The sequence below is a fragment of the Cicer arietinum genome, chromosome 4 (assembly GCF_000331145.2).
Source record: "Cicer arietinum cultivar CDC Frontier isolate Library 1 chromosome 4, Cicar.CDCFrontier_v2.0, whole genome shotgun sequence".
NCBI classification, from domain to species: Eukaryota; Viridiplantae; Streptophyta; class Magnoliopsida; order Fabales; family Fabaceae; genus Cicer; species Cicer arietinum.
This window is the reverse complement of record NC_021163.2, coordinates 9,186,764-9,207,475: the sequence shown is the minus strand read 5'-3', so window position 1 is coordinate 9,207,475 and position 20,712 is coordinate 9,186,764. Positions and strand designations below refer to the sequence as shown.

General features: G+C 28.6%; 2 protein-coding genes across 2 annotated transcripts; both read left to right on the top strand.

The window, feature by feature from the left end:
• Positions 1–215: 215 nt before the first annotated feature.
• Positions 216–2,814, top strand: LOC101489829 (copper transport protein ATX1-like). The gene is made up of 3 exons (XM_004496136.4): positions 216–358; positions 1,231–1,306; positions 2,457–2,814. Exons 1-3 carry the CDS (start codon positions 350–352, stop codon positions 2,606–2,608), a joined length of 237 nt encoding a protein of 78 aa, XP_004496193.1. The 5' UTR covers positions 216–349; the 3' UTR covers positions 2,609–2,814.
• Positions 2,815–11,324: 8,510 nt separating this feature from the next.
• On the top strand, positions 11,325–16,195 carry LOC101489512 (uncharacterized). The gene is made up of 4 exons (XM_004496135.4): positions 11,325–12,418; positions 13,860–15,065; positions 15,336–15,450; positions 15,691–16,195. Exons 1-4 carry the CDS (start codon positions 11,900–11,902, stop codon positions 15,918–15,920), a joined length of 2,070 nt encoding a protein of 689 aa, XP_004496192.1. The 5' UTR covers positions 11,325–11,899; the 3' UTR covers positions 15,921–16,195.
• The last annotated feature ends 4,517 nt before the right edge of the window (positions 16,196–20,712 follow it).

The following is a 20,712-nucleotide window of genomic DNA, read 5'->3' as shown; positions in this document are numbered from 1 at the left end:
AAGATAAATTTCACATATTTCATGTACTTGGCTGATTAAGTTGGAGAGATTCAACTACTAAAATTCGATGGTTGATTTAAAAAACAACAATGAAGACGTAATCGAATAGAAGCGCGTAATTTTGACGTTGCGTGTAGTTCTGTCGTGTGTGATGCGTTCAACATCACCCAAAAGGGCCAAAAACAAATTAACCAACCCAACCCACGTCACCAAACTCCCAACAACACAGTTTTTTTTTCTTCCTTTCTATATCTTTTTGTTTTTCTCTCGACAAATTTTTATTATAAAAACCAAACTCTCCTCAAACGAAATCTACATCAATTAGTACTTTGCTTCTTAACTGATAACCATGTCTCAGGTAAATCTCAACCCTTATATTCACTCTTCTTTTTTCTCTTTTAATTTCTTGTTCTATCTCTCTCTCTTTTTTATTTTTTATTTTTTATTTATCTAGGTATAATTTGTTTGTAAAACTATTTTTCCCCCCTGATTCGTTGTTCTTGTTGTTTGATCTGAACTGTATGAATTTAGCTATCTGAATTTATTCTTGTAAAAAAAATTAAATGAAATTATTGGATTGCGGTGGGTGGCTCAAATTTCCGGTTTTGTTTTTTGTTGCTGAAATATTAGTTGTTGGTGAAAATTCTAATCTAATACCTACCTATGATTGGCATCCCTAACAATTTTAAGATTATGGTGGCATGATGTTCTTCTTTTCTATCAATTGTTGCAACCCACTTATGTTCAAAAGTTTTATAATTTTTCAATTTAAGTCTGTTGCTTATAGGTTTCTGTTTGTATTTACTGTCTTTGAATATGAATCCAGTTGGCCCTCCTTGCATGAACAACTTAATTAGGTGCTTTATAGTATAAATAAATATTTATTATATAATTGTTTAAGTATAAACTATTTATATATAAAATACAGTAAAATTGTGTTTGTGTTAGTTGTTTTCATAAATCTTGGAGAGCTTGTGAAAATTAGCTAAAACAGATTATTGTTGTAAGCTCTTCTAAGCAGTCTCACAATTGCTTATGTCGGTAGATATGTTGACCTCTGTATTATTTATGTCTGATACATGACTGTGGCTATAAATTCACTTATGGTGGTGAAACATAAGATGATTGTTCTTTCGATGTACTAATGTAAATTATAGTTGATTCATTAAATCTATGTCTGGTTCTTGGCTTTTATATCGCTTTTATGAAATTTTGGCATTGTGATTGCAGACTGTTGTTCTCAAAGTTGGTATGTCATGTGAAGGATGTGTTGGAGCAGTGAAGAGAGTTCTGGGAAAATTGGATGGTATATTTAATCCCTTGCTTTTTAGTTGCCATTATATTTTGTATTCACCATTATTTTAAGTGTCTTGTTAGTGAGAACTTTTCTCTGCTACCCAAAATGTTTTGTCATATTGACATAATTCTCAATATTTTTGGTTTTGAATGTGTGTCTGCTGTTTCTTTTATTCTGAAGTTTCCTCCCCTTTATTTTATAATCTGCTTTATGGGTGTGAGTTATATGGCATTTGCCAGATATTCAACTATCCTTTCAGTCATTTTTGAAATATGTTTGAATATGTCACAAACAATATTGTCAAATACCGCTATTGCGGAGCTATAACGCAATAGCGTACGGAATTTGAGAAAAATTATATTGTTCTCCAGTATGCTATTTAGGTACAAATTATTGTCAAATAGGGGTTATAGTGGTGCTACAACACGGAAACATAGCGGAATTTGATCAAACCGTTATTTTTCGTGATCCACCATTGACAACAATGATCACAAAGAAAAGAGAAGAACAATTGAGCACGTTAAATCACACATTATCTAGTAGGCTAGTAGTATATCATCCGACCTTTACTAGTTTAGGGCTAATATCCGCCCTCTCAAGTTTTCAATCATGAAAATATTAATCTGCGACAATCAGTAGAATTTTTTTTCTCCCTCTTGTCTTTTGTTAGAGTAGTAGATTAAAGCATCTACCTATCCTGTTTTGTTTTCAGTCAACAGAAAAGCTCCACATTTCTCCTCCTCTTCCCCTAAATATGTTGAATCTGCTGTGATTTTGGTTCTATTTATTTCTTCAATTATCCAATATACTTTTTCTTTAGCCAGATGAAAAACTGTTGCAATCAATACTATACATATATATATATATATATATATATATATATATATATAAGGAAATAATGTAAGTTTCAAGGCCAAATTGTTTTGCTTCCTTGGTGCAAGAACATGATAGAAGTAAACTTGCTGAGACTTTTTTAATATGCAAATGTTAGTATATTATCCATTATGTTAATATTTTCCTCTTCACTGGAATTTTAACTCCTTCAACCCATAGCTCCGAGAACTGGCAGAGACTGAATCTTAATATTATACAATAACAACATATCAATCAAGGATTCCCTTGCAACATTGTAAATAATAACCAGTTCTTTTATTTATAGGTGTGGAATCATATGACATTGATTTGAAGGAACAGAAAGTGGTAGTGAAAGGAAATGTCGAGCCAGACACAGTTCTGAAGACAGTTTCCAAAACCGGGAAGCCAACCGCCTTCTGGGAAGGTGAAGCACCATCTGAGATTAAAGCACAGTAACTGTTGCTAAAACATTTGGCTCAATTTCTATGTGAGATAAGTAGCTCTGTAAATCAAATACTATTGGATGGATTTGTCATAGCTATAGAATATGTCCTCTGATGTATTCTTGGTGTGCTACAATAAAGCCTGCAGAATGTTTACTTCTTTTCAAAGCTATGTTATTGTATTAATGTGCTTCTATTAAAAATTTGACTTCTTGTTTAGTTGTCCCTGTTGCTTCTAATTTTCTTTTTTCCTTTAATTTTGTTTTTGACAAATTGTTTTCCTCACATGCTCCTCACCGCACAGTGGGCGAACTCTCCAATTTCTATCTTGGACCATTTGTGTGGTGCCACTAAGAAAATTTTGAATGCTAATAAATGTATGTTTGGAAAGCTAATCAAACTATTGCATTCTCATGTTTCGATGCATTATTACCGCAATTTATGTGAAGCTACATGCATCGAATTTTAAATGATAATGAAAACAATAGATGCTTTCAAGGTGATTATTAGTCCATTTTTAGTTTTTGAGGGGAATGAGTTTTTTGTTATGGGATTTTCGTACGAGATCTTAGTTGTCTGTTTGGTTGTTTACATGAAATTTTATTTTTCTTATCTTTGGTTATTCACATAGAGTGTCAAAATTTTAGAATCCGATAATATTTATTCAAACACAACCCCTAATAAAAAATATCTGGGTATACATATACAAATAAAATAATAATAATAATTAAATTATATGATCAAATTAATTTTCTTCTGTGTGTTTGCCGACACAAAAATTTGGGGTTGTGTTCATGTAACTAGAAAGTATGGGCGCGCCTTCTCTGATAAGATTTTCTTTCAATATCCCTATTTTTTTTTATAAATGTTCTAATATATATATTGTCCTTTTTCAAAGTTAACACCAATCCATCGTATTAGTTGAGGCTAATACTAAGTTGCATCTCCGTGATGCACGACTATGTGTATGATTTTTTATTTTTTTATTCAGTATAAGGTTGCATTTTGAGAATGTAATTATGTATTGTATTTTTTTCTTTGACTTATTAATATTAAAATAAATAAAAATATTATATATTAGTAGTCAAACTTAATACATTAAAATAATTGAAGAAAAAAACGCATAAAAATTCAAAAGAGAAATTACAGATTATCAATGTTTTTCAAACTGTCCTCCAATCCCATATTTGAAGAGATTGTCAATTATGTTGAAGCTACGTACGCTTTCTGAGATACATGGAATTACTGTTTTTTTTTTTTTAAATAAATTCCACGAATAATACCATATAAAGCTATATTTAATACAAAATTAACAAATGATTTAAATTTTCAAATATTCATAAATAATAGTAAACATCAAAAAACTAAAAATTATTATTTTTAGTCAAAATATACATTAAAATATCTACAAAAGTCAATGATATAAAGATGCTACATATTAAAATCTTTAACACAAGAGTAATAAAATAGTTAAATTAAAATTCAAAATACTTATTAGGAAACATTGCGTTTGACTACGTTGAGATAGTCGGATCTCGCAAAAAAAAATGCTGCGATTAACTTTCAAATGTTGAAGTCTTTGCACTCAGTCGAATTTATTCTGATTCTTAATTTAAATTATTGATATTTTTAAATATATATTACTATGATCATAAGAAATTTTTATATAGGTTAAAGAGTATTACCATCAATTTAAATAGATTATATTGATATTTAGTGATAATTTATTATTTTGTCACACTATTTTATTTTTGGATGGTTATAATGGGACATATAAAAAAATATTTTATTAGATATTGGCATAAAAATATTTTATATAAACAATATATGATCATTAGACTCTTTATATATTTTTACTAACATAAAATTATTTGAACATGGTCGGTTACACATAAATAATTTTAATTATATATTTAGTAAAGATTTTAGATTACTGATATAAAAGTATAAACCAGTAGTAAGTTAAAATAATTATTACTAATATTAAGTTTGGTAATCGTTTAGTTTGTTAGCATATAAATTTATATATATATATATATATTATAAAATTATTAAAGTAGTAGCATATCATTTTATAAATTAATTATTATTAGTAAAATTAAAAACTCAAAATTATCTTAACTTTTTTGTGATAAATAAAGGTATCTATTATTAATTTATTTAGTATCATTATTATTGCACCTAATTTTTATTATTATTATTATTAATACTATTATCAATATAGAAGTTTTGTAAAATATTTTTATAAATTTATAAATGCATTAATAAATAAAAAATAAAATACGAAGATAATACATTTATATTACTATACGAAATAATATGGTTACACAGCTGGTGAAAATGTCTTGAGCTGTGCTATATATATTGAGCCAAACGAAACTTGACAAAAAAGATTTATTTAAAACATAACGTTTGGTAGTAATAATGAGACGAGCAGATGGTTAAAGAGGTAATTTTCATTTAAAGACAACGCGATCTTGTGTTTCGTTACCTCTATGTTGTTAACGATTAACATTATGCAAATGTTTTACACATACATCTAATCGTGCTAATACTTTTCTTCAATTTAATTATGCATGAACTTAGTAGCAATCACATTTCAACAACATATAGTCTAAGATGTTTTGTTCAACTAATTTAATTGACTTACATTCCCAATTAATACAACAGCGATAAATTAGATGTCCTCGATGAGAGATTTCAAGATTTCTAATGCATTGATTACTTGATTAATAATGATGATTTTAACTAAAAGATCAAAACCATAAAAGAAAATTGTACTTGCCAAAGTTTAATGAAATGTATCAAAAAAATTTGCTACTAAATTTCAGCAACTATATTATGTTAAGAATCATCTTTTATGGGTAAAGAAGCCAATGTACCATACAACTCTTGTTAAACAAGACAATCTACCAAAAGAAACGAATAAAAAAAATAAACCTAGCTATAAATCAAAGCAACATCAAACTCATAACGATATACTTACTATTCAAAATTTAAAACTCCAATTTGAAGTGTTAAAGTTTAAACAATACTAGTATTATTGGGTAAGGAGAAATCATATGGCTATACTTCCGTAAAATATATCAAGTTGAAACATAGTTCAACTTGTGCTTTTACATCATCATTCTCATTTTTTGTGCTTTCTATTAGTTAGTCTCATAGCAAAATATTCGTGCGGTCGCATAAATCATCGACGGTGTGAGTGATTTGAATAAGGCTAACTTTATTTTTCTATGTCACTTAAAAAAATAATACATTAACTTATAAAAATTGTGAATATGTTTGAAAAATTAAAGGCAATATAAGACAGATTTATAAACCAAAAAGAGGAGAAGAAAAAAAAAATAACAACAGTAAGATAAAATGGTTTCCAACATCACAATTGGAGAGAATTGGCTTTTGTACCCCCATTTAAATTTATCCCCCCAATTTGTTAAAAATCCAATTTTATCCTTAAAAAATTCATTTACGTGAGCAGTTAAAAAAAATTACTCTAAAATCTGGACCTTGCTGAAATTTCCGGTAAGTCAACTTTTGCATCAAAATTTCCGGTAGTTATAATTGTTACCGGAAATTTGGAAAATGAAATTTCCGGTAGTTGTAATTTCAATACCGAAAATTTCAAATTTCTGGAAGCTACCGGAAATTTCAAAAAATTTGAAAAATCCGGTAGTCATTTTTTGTTCACCGGAAATTTGGTTTTTTGAAATTTCCGGTAGTTAATCCGGAAATTTCAAAAATCTGGTACTTAATTTTTTTTTTTTTTGAATATGCTTTTAATTTGTTTGTTATTTTATTTGAATTGTTTTTTTGAACTAGGGATGAAAAACACACGACCAGTATTTATAGATTTAACTGAAGCATTTACAACTGATCAAATTTTTGAGTCACGAGAACCTGTCATATCATGGGCAAGAGAGATAGGTCGACAAAATCGAGTAGCAGTTATCATTACTCGATCAGACGTAGAGACTGGAAAGAGAAGAAGAAAGTCAAAATTAATTCTTGGTTGTGATAGAGGTGGACAATATAAGTCAAATAAAAATGACACACGTACTTCAACTAAAAAGTGTGGATGTCCGTTTAAACTTAAAGCGAGACCACTGAAAAATGATGAAGGATGGATTATTAGTTTAATCTGTGGACTTCACAACCATGAGTTAGTAGCTACTTTTGAGAATAATGCATTTATGGGACGCTTAACAGAAGAAGATAAGAAACATGTTGACGAGTTGACAAAGTATCACGTTGCACCGAGACATATCTTGTCATCTTTGAGAGATCGAGATACGGAGAATGTGACTAGTATCTATCAAATTTACAAGCGACGAAGTACATACAGGAAGAATTTGATGGGACCTAGAACTGATATGCAACATTTGTTGAAGTTACTTGAAGCTGAGAAATATACTTGTTGGAGTAGGACTCATGAGGACTCCAACGTTGTGAGGGATATGTTTTGGACGCACACAGATTCCATAACTTTGCTTAACATGTTCCCTCTTGTATTGATCATGGATAGCACCTACAAAACCAACAAGTATAGGTTACCGTTGTTTGAAATTGTTGGTGTAACTTCAACTTGGTTGACATTTAATGTTGCATTTGCTTATATGGATTCTGAACGTCAAGACAACTTTTGGTGGGCATTGGAGAAGTTAAAAGAGTTGTTTTTTTCAAACACGCCATTTCCTCAGGTGATTGTGACTGACAGAGAACTGGCTTTAATGAATGCAATTAAAGTTGTATTTCCATCTTCAACAAATTTACTTTGTCAACTTCATATTAACAAAAATGTTGGAGCCAAATGCAAACAGTATATATTAAAGAAAGACATGCAAGAACCCATTCTTGAGTTGTGGAGGAAAATTGTTTATTGTTCTGAAGAGAAGGAGTACGAGGAACTTTTGCAAGTATTTGAGCAAGCATGTGTCGATAATATTATTTTCTTTGACTACGTCAGAGACACATGGTTGAATCCTCATAAGGAAAGATTTGTTGAAGCATGGACCAATCGAGTATTGCATCTAGGAAATACTACGACTAATAGGTATGTCATTAAAAATAACTTATAATGTGTAATAAAATAACCTATACGTCAATTAAAAATAACACAATTAATTAAAAATAACACAATTAAAAATATATTGCATCAAGGCACGTCTTTCCTGTTTAATTAAAAATAACACAATTAAAAATATATTATAATCTTATACTACAAATAAATTATAATGTGTAATAAAATAACCTATACTACAAATATATTATAATATGTAATAAAATAAATTATTTACTAACCGGTCCATTCCACACATTAATTGCAATATGATGCTCATAATCTGTAAGGACAGAAAGATCATAAGGACCTCCAGGAAACATGGGTTCATCAGGCTGGTGCTGTTGACCATGTTCATCATCAAATTGTTGCTGCTGCTGGTCATATTCATCATAAAACACATGATCGTGCTTGGGCTGCTCATCCTGGGGCTGCTCATCCTGTTCTGCATCAAACATAAGATTTTGCTGGGGCTGCTCGTCCTGGGGCGCCTGCCTTTCCTCATTTCTCTTTCTCCTTTTTTCAACAGCATTTCTCCTATTTGATTGTGTAGGAGGCCGAACTCGCGAATAATCACCACCGTCAGATTTTCCTCCTCTGGTCCTCACTAACGAAATTCAATAAACAAAAATTAGAAAAAAAATAAAATTACACAGTGTACCGAAAATTTCAAGAGGATTGAAATTTCCGATAGTTCAAAATACATACCGGAAATTTCAAAAACGAAATTTCCGGGAATTTACAACTACCGGATTTTTCAAATTTCCGGTTTGCCTCCCGGAAATTTCGTTTTTGAAATTTCCGGTATGTATTTTGAACTACCGAAAATTTCAATCCTCTTGAAATTTCCGGTAAAAACTTTTTTTTTCTGAAAACTTACTTTTCCGGATTTTTCAATGTGGGGGTAAAGTGTTTCAATTTTATCTTATTTTGACTTTTACTGTTTTTTTTAGAGTTATTTTGGGTATTTTACAACAAAAATTTTAAGTTGGGGGATACAATAGCCAATTTTCTCACAATTGATGTCCAAATAACATTACCGATTGAAAAGCAATCTAAAAGAGATTGTACTTTAATTATAATAAATCGAAATGGATTGGAGAGAGGTTTCAATAGATAGATTATTGTGCGCATCAAAATAAAAACATATATCATATGATTTTTTTGATGACCCATTTTCTTATATGATTTAGTGCCATTATAATTTTTTTTACTTTGACTTCAAATAACTTGCAATTAATTTGTATTATTAATCTTTGTTTCATTTAGGTAAAGTTGAATAAATCCCCTGCTCCATTAGATTTCTTTCCAACAAACATGACGATACACATGGGTGTATAGGAGATCACAACATGTATTGAAATCTTATCTTGTGTTGGTTTTACTCTACGTTAGTATGTTTTGAATCATTAATTAATTAATCTTATATTATTGTTGATAGATTGAATTTACGCATGCAACGAAATAAATGACATAAAAGAGTTTTGTAACTATTCTAAAGCAATATCTAATTAATTAATATTGTTTACAAACCACTTTAGTGAACAATGATGTTTAAGCATAAGTTGTTTAGTCACAAGATGTATATACATACTCTGATCTGACTTAATTTTTTTCTTTTTTTTTTTATGTTTAAATATTATATCACTATTAAAAAAAATACACAAATTAATTAAAACAGTTTACAATTTTCTTTTTATGTTTAAACATTGTATCACTATTAAAAAAAATACACCGGTTAATTAAAACAGTTTACAAATTTACTAAAACAATTCACAATTAATAAATAAGATCATACCATATCATATATTAATTGTTAATATATAAAAGTTTGTTATATTTTATTAGTAGATAGTAGTTGAGTTGCTAATTAGGATGTTAAAGTTTGTATGTTTGATATTAGTTAATTTAGTATTCGATATTAGCTAGTTTATCTCTATAAAGAGTTTGTTGTATTAATTTTATTATATTTTATCAGTATACATTCTAATAAAATGTCTACCTCATTTTTTCATTTTTTATTTCAATCACGTAATTTCTAATATGATATCAGATACTTGGTTGTGATATAAGAATTATTGTATAATCTCCTTTACATTGTGGAAAAGATAAGAAAAAGATTATTGGTGACAAAAACCATTTACATTTTTTTTCTCTATTTATAGAGAAAAATTACTTAAATAGAAGAGAAAAAAAGTAAGAACCTGAAATATATAAGAGATAGTGTGAGAGGGAGAGAAAAGAGAAGAAGAGTAAGCTAAACAGAGAAAAGATGGAGATATGCGGAGAAGACAGAGACGATGTCAGTTTCTCAAAACCTACATGTTCGTGGATATTTTAGTAACATTATTATTTATGAAAAATAAAAAAAAATAAAAAATATAGAGGATGTCGGTCCACTCTTGAAAAGATGCGTTGATGATAGGTAAATTATGTTCAATGAAATAGTTCATGATAAAAGGAAGTGTGACTCAAGCTTCCCTAGAAGTTGTGTGAAGAAAATAATAAAATAATTCACTTACTCGCTCACTAAGTTTTACTAACTCGTTTACTTGTTTAATCTATTGGGTTACTCTCCTAAATAGCAAACAATATTAGTTTTTTCTCCTTCTAAATTAATTTAATAAATCAAATAAATAATTAATTATCTAGTACATAATCATGCAAGAAAAACAATTATCCTCTTATTGTCACACCAAAAAGTATTAAATTAAGAAAATAATCGTTCAAATTATTTAAACAAAAATAGAGGGTGTTACAATCGTGGTGCTTACACGGTTGATTTTAGTTATAATCTTGGGACTTGCTTGATTGTCATGGCTGAGTTACAAGGCATTTTTGATGTTGCTCAACTAGCTCGACATCGAGGTTTCAAATATATCATTGTGGAGAGGGACGCTATGACTCCTAACTACCATTTGGAAGATGGTTGCGCGAGAAGTCATCCATGTTACTTCGTTTCATCATATTCAATTTTGAGCGAACTAGGATGGGAAGCTTAGATGTGGACACATCGTTAGAGAATCCAACCAAGTGGTCGAGTATCTAGTTAACCATAACCACAATATTTATTACAGTTTTGATTTCCCAACATAATATTTTATCTTTTAAATAATAATCTTTAGTCAAAAGTTTGTGATTTTTTTTTTACTTTAAAATTATATTTCTCTTGAAATTTACAATTGAGACTATAAATAATAATTTTTTAGACTAAATTATTGTTTTATAAGTTAAAATTCTAAATTGAGACTAACACAACAATAAATATAAAATAAAAAAAATAAAAATTTATTTTAAATTAAAAGAAATGTTTTTTAAATATAATAAAATAAAGGAATCAAATGCAATTAAAACTAATTTAATTCAGTAATGATTAATACATGAAAATTACTTTTTTTGTTTACAAAAACACGAAATGATGAAAATCACTTGAAGTCGCAAACTATTCCTTATTGACATTCCTACCCCGAATTCCCAACAGCATATCCATCAGTGTCTCTCTATCTATCAGACCCATCATTTAAGGACAACGTCGTCTTTGCACTACACTACCTCAATCTTACGTGTCCTGAAATATCTGCTCATGTCCTGTCTCTATGGTTATTAAACTTGAGACACCACCAAACTCACCCTTTATCTCACATCTCCTAAACACATATCCACCGTCCATTTCTCCATCCAAACGGCTCGCATCGCTCCAAACCCCTTTATCCTTTAACCATAAACCCTAACCCCACACACACTCTCTCTCACCCCCTAACCCAAACACACATACTCTCTCTCTCTCTCTCTCTACTCTGAGTCGCGCGCACTTTCCCGCTCCCTCTCTATCTAAATTCCACCCGTTTATCTTTCTTACTAGATCTCTCCACCCGTTGCTTCCGTTCATTTTTTTTCTTCATTTTTCGTTGTCTGTTTGTATAATCGCTGTTATTTTTCTGTATCCGTTATTTTGATTTTCTTAGACGAATTTTTTGTTGTCTTCAGTTTCACTTCCGAATTTGAGATCGCGAGTCGATTAAAGATATAGAAGTTGAATTGGTTGTTGTTGTTATTGTGTTCATTTTATTTTTTTTGATCTTATGATCTATATTCATTTTCTGCGTTTTTTTTATTTACGGAACATTTTCCGAATTCTGATCCTGGTTTTTGTTAAATTCAACTCGTTACTGAGTTGAGTTAACTCGGTGTGAATTAAATTGGAGGAAAAGTTGAGTGTGTGAGTGGTTTGGGTAACAAAGCGCAATGCCATCTGTTCCGATAAAGCAAACGATGAGTTTGTTTGGAGTGGTGAAAGGCGTCGACACCGCACGCGTTTTGCGGTCGGGGCGGCGGTTATTGCCGGATTCCGGCAAGAAAAAAATGAGGAGATGCATCGGTGGAGTAGAGAGAAAAACGAATGATGATGTCAGCAGCGACGGTAATGACAATATTGTTATTAGGAAGACGTTGAAGCAGAGGAATCAAAAGGTTCGATGTTTGAGCAAACCGGATGGGCGTGATAGATTTTTTGGGAAAGTATATAGCAGAAAGAGGAAGAGAATTGATGAGAATGACAGTGGTAAAAAATTTAGGATAAAAATGTTGCAGAATCGGTGTGTGATTGCGGTTGTTGTGAAGCCTTCTTGTTTGTTCTCGTGTTTCTTGTTTGTGGTTTTGAGATGCGTAATAAGGTTCGGACTCAGACTTGAGGATCTCTCTGCTTTTCTTCTATCGGAGCCTATTTGTTCTGCTTATGCATCAAGAGCGATACAGTTCTTACAGGTAAATAAATCGTGCTCCCTATGAAAGATATATCATTTTCACAGTACTCCTTGAATCATGGAAATTATGCTAAAACTTGTCTCTACTCTGTCATATTTTGTTTGTCAAATATCATTTTTTTTACGAGTCAAATTTGATAAACTTTAAAGTGTATTTTTTTTTAGTTTAAAGTTACTTTATTAGCTGTGTTTTGTTTATTCGCTCACATTATATTATACAATTTTTAAATTAAATATTATTTATTATCATGATGAATTATTATTAATTATTAAAATAAAATAATTTTATATTCATCACATATATAAATAATGTAAAATAGTTTTATTCGTTGTCGGATAGAAATATATATTTTGTTGTGAATGTTTATTTTTTTTCCCTTAAAATTATGTAGGGTATCCAACGACATGTGATTTTTTATATTTATTTATTTTAAATTTAAATTGATTTTTCCTTCAAGATATCAGTAACAACAAAACTACAAAGTACTAAAGAATTTATGTTTTTTATGTTTGCATGAATTTCTTAAATAATCAGTGTATCCCGGGTCTTACATAGTGTATAACTGTATATATGACTTTATAAATTGGGAAGATAATGTTAGGTTGAATGTTTGTTTTGGTTTTGAATACAAGATTTTGCAGTTGGTGAGTTATTTATAGTTATATTTATTATATTTTATAAAATAAAAATATAAAAATTAAATATTTTTGAAATATTTTATTAAGGAATCATTTTAATATATTTTTACGAGTTTAATTTATACATTGTGTAAAAAAATTTACACATTGCAACTATTTATGAGTGATTTTAGATGTAGATATAGTAAAAGACAAATATTTATAATGATCTAATGATTATAATTCACTTTCCGTATAAATTGATCTCATTGTAAATTGATGGAATCTGCATTGTCATTAGGGGTGGACAACTTTGTTATTTTTATTATCTTTGGTATAAACATCTTTATAATTAATGTGTTTGTTTTTTCTTCAAATATTGTTTTTTATACCTATTCCTACATTCATTTATTTATTGTAATTTATTAAATATGGAAAAAATATAAGAGTTTTTTTCCTTCTGATTTGTTACCATAACTGGAGATGCATGAATAGATATGAAAAATCTCTCTGAAAAAGGGATGAAAAAAGTGCTGTAAATAAGTGTTCATAAACAAAGTAAATAAATTAAAATGAATCTCAATATTTGTCGTCTGCTATGGAGTTGGTACTTGATCAACTTTCTCCTTTTGACAATATATATGATTTTAATTCCAATCCAAGTCTCTAGATTTATAATTCATTGAGTGGAAATAATTCTCGGACCAACAAAACCCCAGGCCCCAGCTAAATAAATAAATCCCAGTAGCTATATGCTGATTCATTTCACTTTTCCTATTTTACACTGTGATCTTACCTAACATGTGAGTTTAATCTTCTTTCAGGGTTCTGTTACTGCTAAGGTTGGAATTTGTCAGTTTTTTGGTGTCAAATGGTTCATGCCATTGTTCTGTGTGGATTTTTCTGCTATTCCTCTCTGTTTCAAGTATCTGCATTCTACTGTGCTCTTAAGATATATGTTAAGGTCACATTTTATTGTATATAATTTGGTAAACGTTCCTAGTGATATCAAGGAGGAAATTGATCTCCCAGATTTTCAGATTGAACTGCAGAATTCATGCAATACCTACAAGATAGAAGCTTCTGAGATTGGAACCGTGAATGTCACCCCTGAAGTTATTCAAATTGATAACAATTTATCTTTACAAGCATCTGATAAGTGTTCTGAATTAGTTGGTCGAAACGGACAGTGTTTAAACATGAACTCTAAACGCATTCAGACGAGGAAAACTTCAGTCAAGAAAAGGAAAGCTCCAAACACTGGTGTCGCCTCTGATTCAAAGCGTGGACGGAAGAAAAGTAGTTCTGGTGCAAGTTCATCTTATTGTCCTGCAAATATATTAGTTGCCGAGCCCGACAGATGTTACCGGGTAGAAGGAGCAATTGTCACTTCTGAAGAAATGCCTGACTCAAAAGAATGGCATATCACAGTAAAAAAAGATGGATTGACTAGATGCACTATCAAGGCTGAAAAGATAATGAGACCCTGCTCTTCCAATCGGTACACTCGAGTTCGAATGATTTCATTAGAAAATGGTTGGAAATTAGAGTTTTCTAATAACCAGGAATGGATTGCCTTTAAGAATCTTTATAAGGAGTGTTCTGAACGTGAAATTCCAATCCGTGTTTCGAAAGTTATCCCGGTACCAGTTGTCTATGATGTCACTGACTATGCAGACAATAACATTGTTCCCTTCAACAGACCACATTCTTATATATCGACAAACGGTGATGAGTTTTACAGAGCCATGACAAGGAAAACTGCGAATTACGACATGGATTCTGAAGATGAAGAATGGCTGAACAAGTTCAATAATGAGTTTCAAGAACATGTTTCACAGGATGATTTTGAGTCAATTGTTGATGCTTTGGAGAAGGCTTATTACTATAATCCAAATGATTGTTATGATGAAAAATATGTAACTAATTGGTGTCAGAATCTTGTTAGCAAGAAAGTTGTAGAAGCTGCACATAGTTATTGGATGAGAAAACGGAAACACAAGCATTGGTCGCTGCTTAGGATTTTCAAGGTAGTTTTTCCATTATTGTATTGCACGCTGTGTCTTCAACAATATCACGATTTTTTATTTAAGCTATTGATAAAAAGATAAATGGAGAAAAGTAAATTGAATAACATTAATAATTGAGATAATGTTAATTACATCAAATGTTACCTAGACATATATATATTAAATTAGATAAACAATCAATTAATGTGACTAATTAACCAATTTAACTGACTAACTAATAATATTTCAACGTCATTATCTAACCAGCGTGTTTGGTTTAACTTGTGTCAGAGTTACAAAGTAAATGTACATTCACTTGTTCCCAAGCCTTCGTTGCGAAAGAAGAGGTCGTTCAAGAGACACCCCAGTCAAATAAGCAGAGGCAGACTTCCAAGTGTTTTGCAAGGTAAGTTTATGATTGGATATCTTTAACAAGAATATAGAATACATATTTCTGTAGTTCTTCAAGAATAGAGTTAATATGATGGTTTTGTTTTGGGTATTTCAACCTGATACTCTTAAATTTTGATGTATAGATGATATGAAAGTGTGATTCTTTAGACTCACTTTATGCAACTGAATATTTAGCTTATATTATTTTCCCTGTAATGCTTGGTAATATGTTAATTTACAACAACTAGTACAGATGAAAAAGGTGGTTTGGAGGAGGATAAGAATGTGATGGTTAAGATTGAAGCAGCGAAAGCGGCTGCAAAAGAATCGAAGGAAGTTGCAATACAAAAACGCAAAAGGGCTCAGTTTCTTGCACAAAATGCAGATTTAGCAATCTACAAAGCCACAATGTTAGTTAGGATAACTGAAACAACTCAAGCTGGAGGATCAATAGATGCCTTGGCAGAATACTTTCTTGATTGACGGGTAGAATTTTTTTATTTTTTATTTTATACTAATTATTATTATAATTATAATCATTGCAGGAAGGGTTACACCTAGCTCCTCTTATTTTATTATTTTTTCATTTGTTTATTTTTAATTGTAATTGTATATATATCTTCTATTTTTATGTACGTCTTGCTTTAGACTAGGATCTCACATCAATATTTTGTACAATTAGATTACTTGATTAACTTCGAAAAAGGAATATGAGAAAAGGGGAAACATGAAATAAAAGATATTTAATTTTAAGCTTACCCTTGTGTTTCTAAATGTGTTTCCAGATGCTCACTGAACTTTTTCAATACTACAAATCCTTCAAAAAGATTTGGTCTTAGATTTTGACAATTGAAATTATTGACGTTTAATGGCCTACACTTGTTATTATGACAACCTATAGTTAAGTTTGTTAATATAGCTGCATTAAATAATCACCACTTCCTTTGATCTTAAATATAAGTGCGTAATTTAATCTCATATGTTAATGTACATTAGTCAGCACATAAGTAGGAGGTGTTACTTGTTTGTTTCTAAATATAATGGGTCATTATTGCAATATTATTGGGCTCTGGTCACTTTCAATCTTAACTAGTCTATTAGCCTTGCTGAGCCCCAACAAATATTCGACTAATTAAAAAACCCAAAAAAAATAGTTTAGTTCCGTATTCTCCAAAAATATTTATTTCTATACTAGCGTGAATAAAAACAATAAAACGGTAACATTAGATATTATTTTAATAATATAAAGTTTTACATTAATAAAATATTAAAATTATTTATAAATATCTCTAATAATTTAATGGTTTAATAATTCAATGGTTGTGATTGATTAATATTATAAAAAAAAATTATATTAATAATGTATATAAATTAAATATTTATTTTAAACCAATTATATAGAAATAAAAAAAGGAAAACCTTGTTATACATAATCTATATTAAAATGCTTTTCATATTACAATGATTTGACAATGTTTGCGATTTCTTCTTGTCTCAATCTAAAATCACAATAATGCAATTTTTTTCTCGATTCATTCAAATACACACTTAAAATTGATTTTTTTTTTTTTATTATCTTAATTCTTTTTACATAAAAGGTTTTTAAAGTTTCTTAGTTTATTTTTTCAGTTTTAGTTAATGTGTTTTTAATAATTCCAAACAACTACTTTTAGCTTATGGAAAAAATAATTACAAAAAATTATTGTATTTTCATTTGTTTTTATTCTCATGGTGGCTCTGAAAGGAAATACAATGAAAACATGAGCGGGATAACACCTGTACCCAAAAAAAATACTATAATATATACATATAATTATAAAAGTGTTTATAAAATACTTTTATTTTATTTGTTGTCTGTAAACTTTTATGAAATAAATTTAATAACAATTCAAACATGAAATGGATTAAATAAAATGATATATTTTGTTATTACTAATAAATATTCATTGACCAAAATAAAGATTACAAATAAATATAACTGTCTTTGCATTAGAAAACATTTGTTTATTGTAAGCAAAAATAAAATTAAAAAAATGATTTTTAATTTTTTCACTTACCACTTGTATTTAGTATGAACTGTTGAATTATATATTTTTCATTTTTTTTAACATTGTTTTTGAATAAATAAATGGTTGAATTGATGCAGGAACATCTTAATTCAAGGGCTGAAGGAGAATATGGCCTAACTCGAAAGTGAGTGTATTTGTGGACAATTAATATTTATAAATTCTAAATTCCTAAGCTCTTTAGAAGACAGTTCCAAGCCTATACTTGACTCATAAGGTACTATGAACAAGTCTACTTTACCATCCAAAAATGTTGTACTTTAGATTATCGGTCACTTTTATTTCTTAGAGTATCGACTCAAGAGTCATTTTTCATCAATAAAAGAACTTGCAGGTGCTCTTATTTTTTTAGATTTCCTTCACTTGAAAGGTGTTCCAATATAATTTATTTTGTTTTTGTTGGAACGAGAGGACATATTATATCATTCAAACTTTTTTATCAAAAAATAAGTTGAATGCTCTTATATAGTGGGAGTTTTCCCTTTTATATATTTTTTGTTGTTGAAGAGTTGTTGTATCATTTTGGTGGATTTCAACTTTACTGTTCAAAAGTTACAGCACTATTTTCTAACTGAAATTCACATGTGGGCAGAGAAAAGAGATCTATGTCGAGTTCAAATTCTCACTCTTAGGATATCATATCATATTTTATTCGATACTAATTTTCTTTATTTGTAAACTAAATAAAAAATAAATTCATACGAGATTTTGAGTTTGAATTCATAACATAATATATAATTTAATAATACTGACATTTATTAATTGAATTTAAATTTATTTTATACTCTATGATAAAAAACGTTCATATATAATATAGTTAAATATAAATTAATTTTATAGTAAAATTTAAATACATAACTTTTATCCTTATATTTAAATTTTCATATAAATCATAATACAATACAATATTCGTATAGATATTACCGTAACTAAATATAACTATTTTCTATTAAAAGCATATTATTAAACTCATACACTTTTGGGTAATTACATATTTAAAAATACTTTCATTTAGTATTATTCAAACAAGTTTTATTTTGCAAAATATTATTTGGACAAAAAATATAAGTGTCTAAACTCATATTAATTTCTATCAAACATAAATAATTTTGCAAAATAAAGTTGTTTTAAACATAAATTTGTAAACTTTAATTCAAACTTGAACTAAATATCCTAAATCTAACAATTGAATATTATTATATTATATCAATGATCATAATTATGGATACCTATGTTGAAGTAGATTACAAATCTTACCTAACTCATATGTGGTTGAAATGCATAGTTTTTGTCTAACGTTTGAATTTGTACTTAAATGTATTTTTGTAATATTGTTGTTGAAGGATATTTCTTTAATGTTATTCGAGGCTTCCAACAATAAATAATTCACATGTTAACTATTCTTATGTTGATTTATTTATTGCTGAATTTTTGTGAGATTAACATTCATTTTTCTAAATGTTTAATTCTAAATGTGATTAGAAATGGAAATGTTTCTGCATATTTTTTTGTTAAAGTTGTTTCCTAATCAATTGACACCGTTTGAATTGAAAATTGTAGCTCCTTACATTCTTTTACTACTAGTTGATATAGTTACCTGATGATATTTTTTTTTATTAAAATAAATAAATAAATTTGATCCAACATATATAAACATATAATTTCATAATTTGAACGAGAAGTGAGTATGGTGAGAAAAAAAATAGTATAAACTAATTTATGAAAACTATATAATTTTTAATTTTATGATCTCACTATATAATTATAAATTTCATCGTTAAATAATTAATTAAAGACTTGTTTTAGTTGTCACCGTAAAAATGTTTACCAATTAAAGTCAAACTCTTCTCCCGCAATCTGGCTTTGAATCTGAGGTGGGTTCAAGCGGCTAACTTACATGTTTGGGTTTAAATGCAACTTATCACTTGCTTAATTTACCATGCCTAAGAGAAAAATAATTGTCTTTTAGAAAATATATCAAGATATAGCACATTTGGACCATTTTACAATTCCAACAATATTATTTACACAAATTCAAATCAGTGGTCCATTTCTATAGATATATATTACGATGATGATTCATTCACCCAAATCGTTGACTCCAATAAATACGAGAAAAAAGTTTGTCAAATGCAATAAGTTGTTTGTGGTTACAAAATCCTCAATAAAATTTTACTTTATATATCAATTATTGATATCAATATTTGGCTGTGAATTCAAAAAATAGTTAAGAGCCGACCGTCACTATTTTTAATAAAATGCAAATAAATCTAATATTTTATTAAAATTTATTAAAAATAGTGATTTTTATTATCGGATAAAGATTATATAAGATAGAAATGACAATAAATATTAATGAATACAAATAATACTATTTCACTATCATATCATAAATTAGATAAAAATATATATGTGATTCATGTGAATACGGATATCCACTTAACAAAATTTTAAGTATCTATAAGCATCGGTGGATATCCATTATGATCATTTAAATAAATAAATAAAAATTATTTATTGACAAAAAAATATTTTTTTGTTATATTACGTATAATTTTTTCTCCTATTTTATCGATACATAGAAATGGTAATACATAAAAATATTAATACATTGACACATAAATAAAATATATAAACAAAATTTCGTTATAAAAATTATTAATACATAAATAAAAAGCATCGGAACTTATCAATTTTCCTGAGTACACATATTTGTGTGTACAAAATCTATTACATCAACTTATGTATCCATCAATTAACGGATAACCATAATATTTATTTATTTTATCTGTGAATAGTTGTTTAGCCGGTGGCAGATTTGGAACCCTAGGTCACGGATGCAGACTTTTTAACTTCATTAATAATTGTTATAATATAAAATAAAATAGCAATATAAATAGATAGACATTGATTATAGTTTTAGTCTTTATTCTTTAGAGACGGAAAAAAAAAATAGATAGTGAAATAAATGAGAATCGGAGAAAAAACATACCCATTTATTTTGACTAGTGATTTTATTTTTAAAATATATGTCCATTTTGTATTGACGAAAAACTCTTAAAATGAACTACTATGATGGTGAGAAAATAAAATATTAATTAATGATGATCTATTTTGAAAATTAATTAATACAATTTTTGAATATTTTTATTGTATCTAGAAATATATACAATTATTTACATAAAAAACTCCACACTTCTTTATTAGTT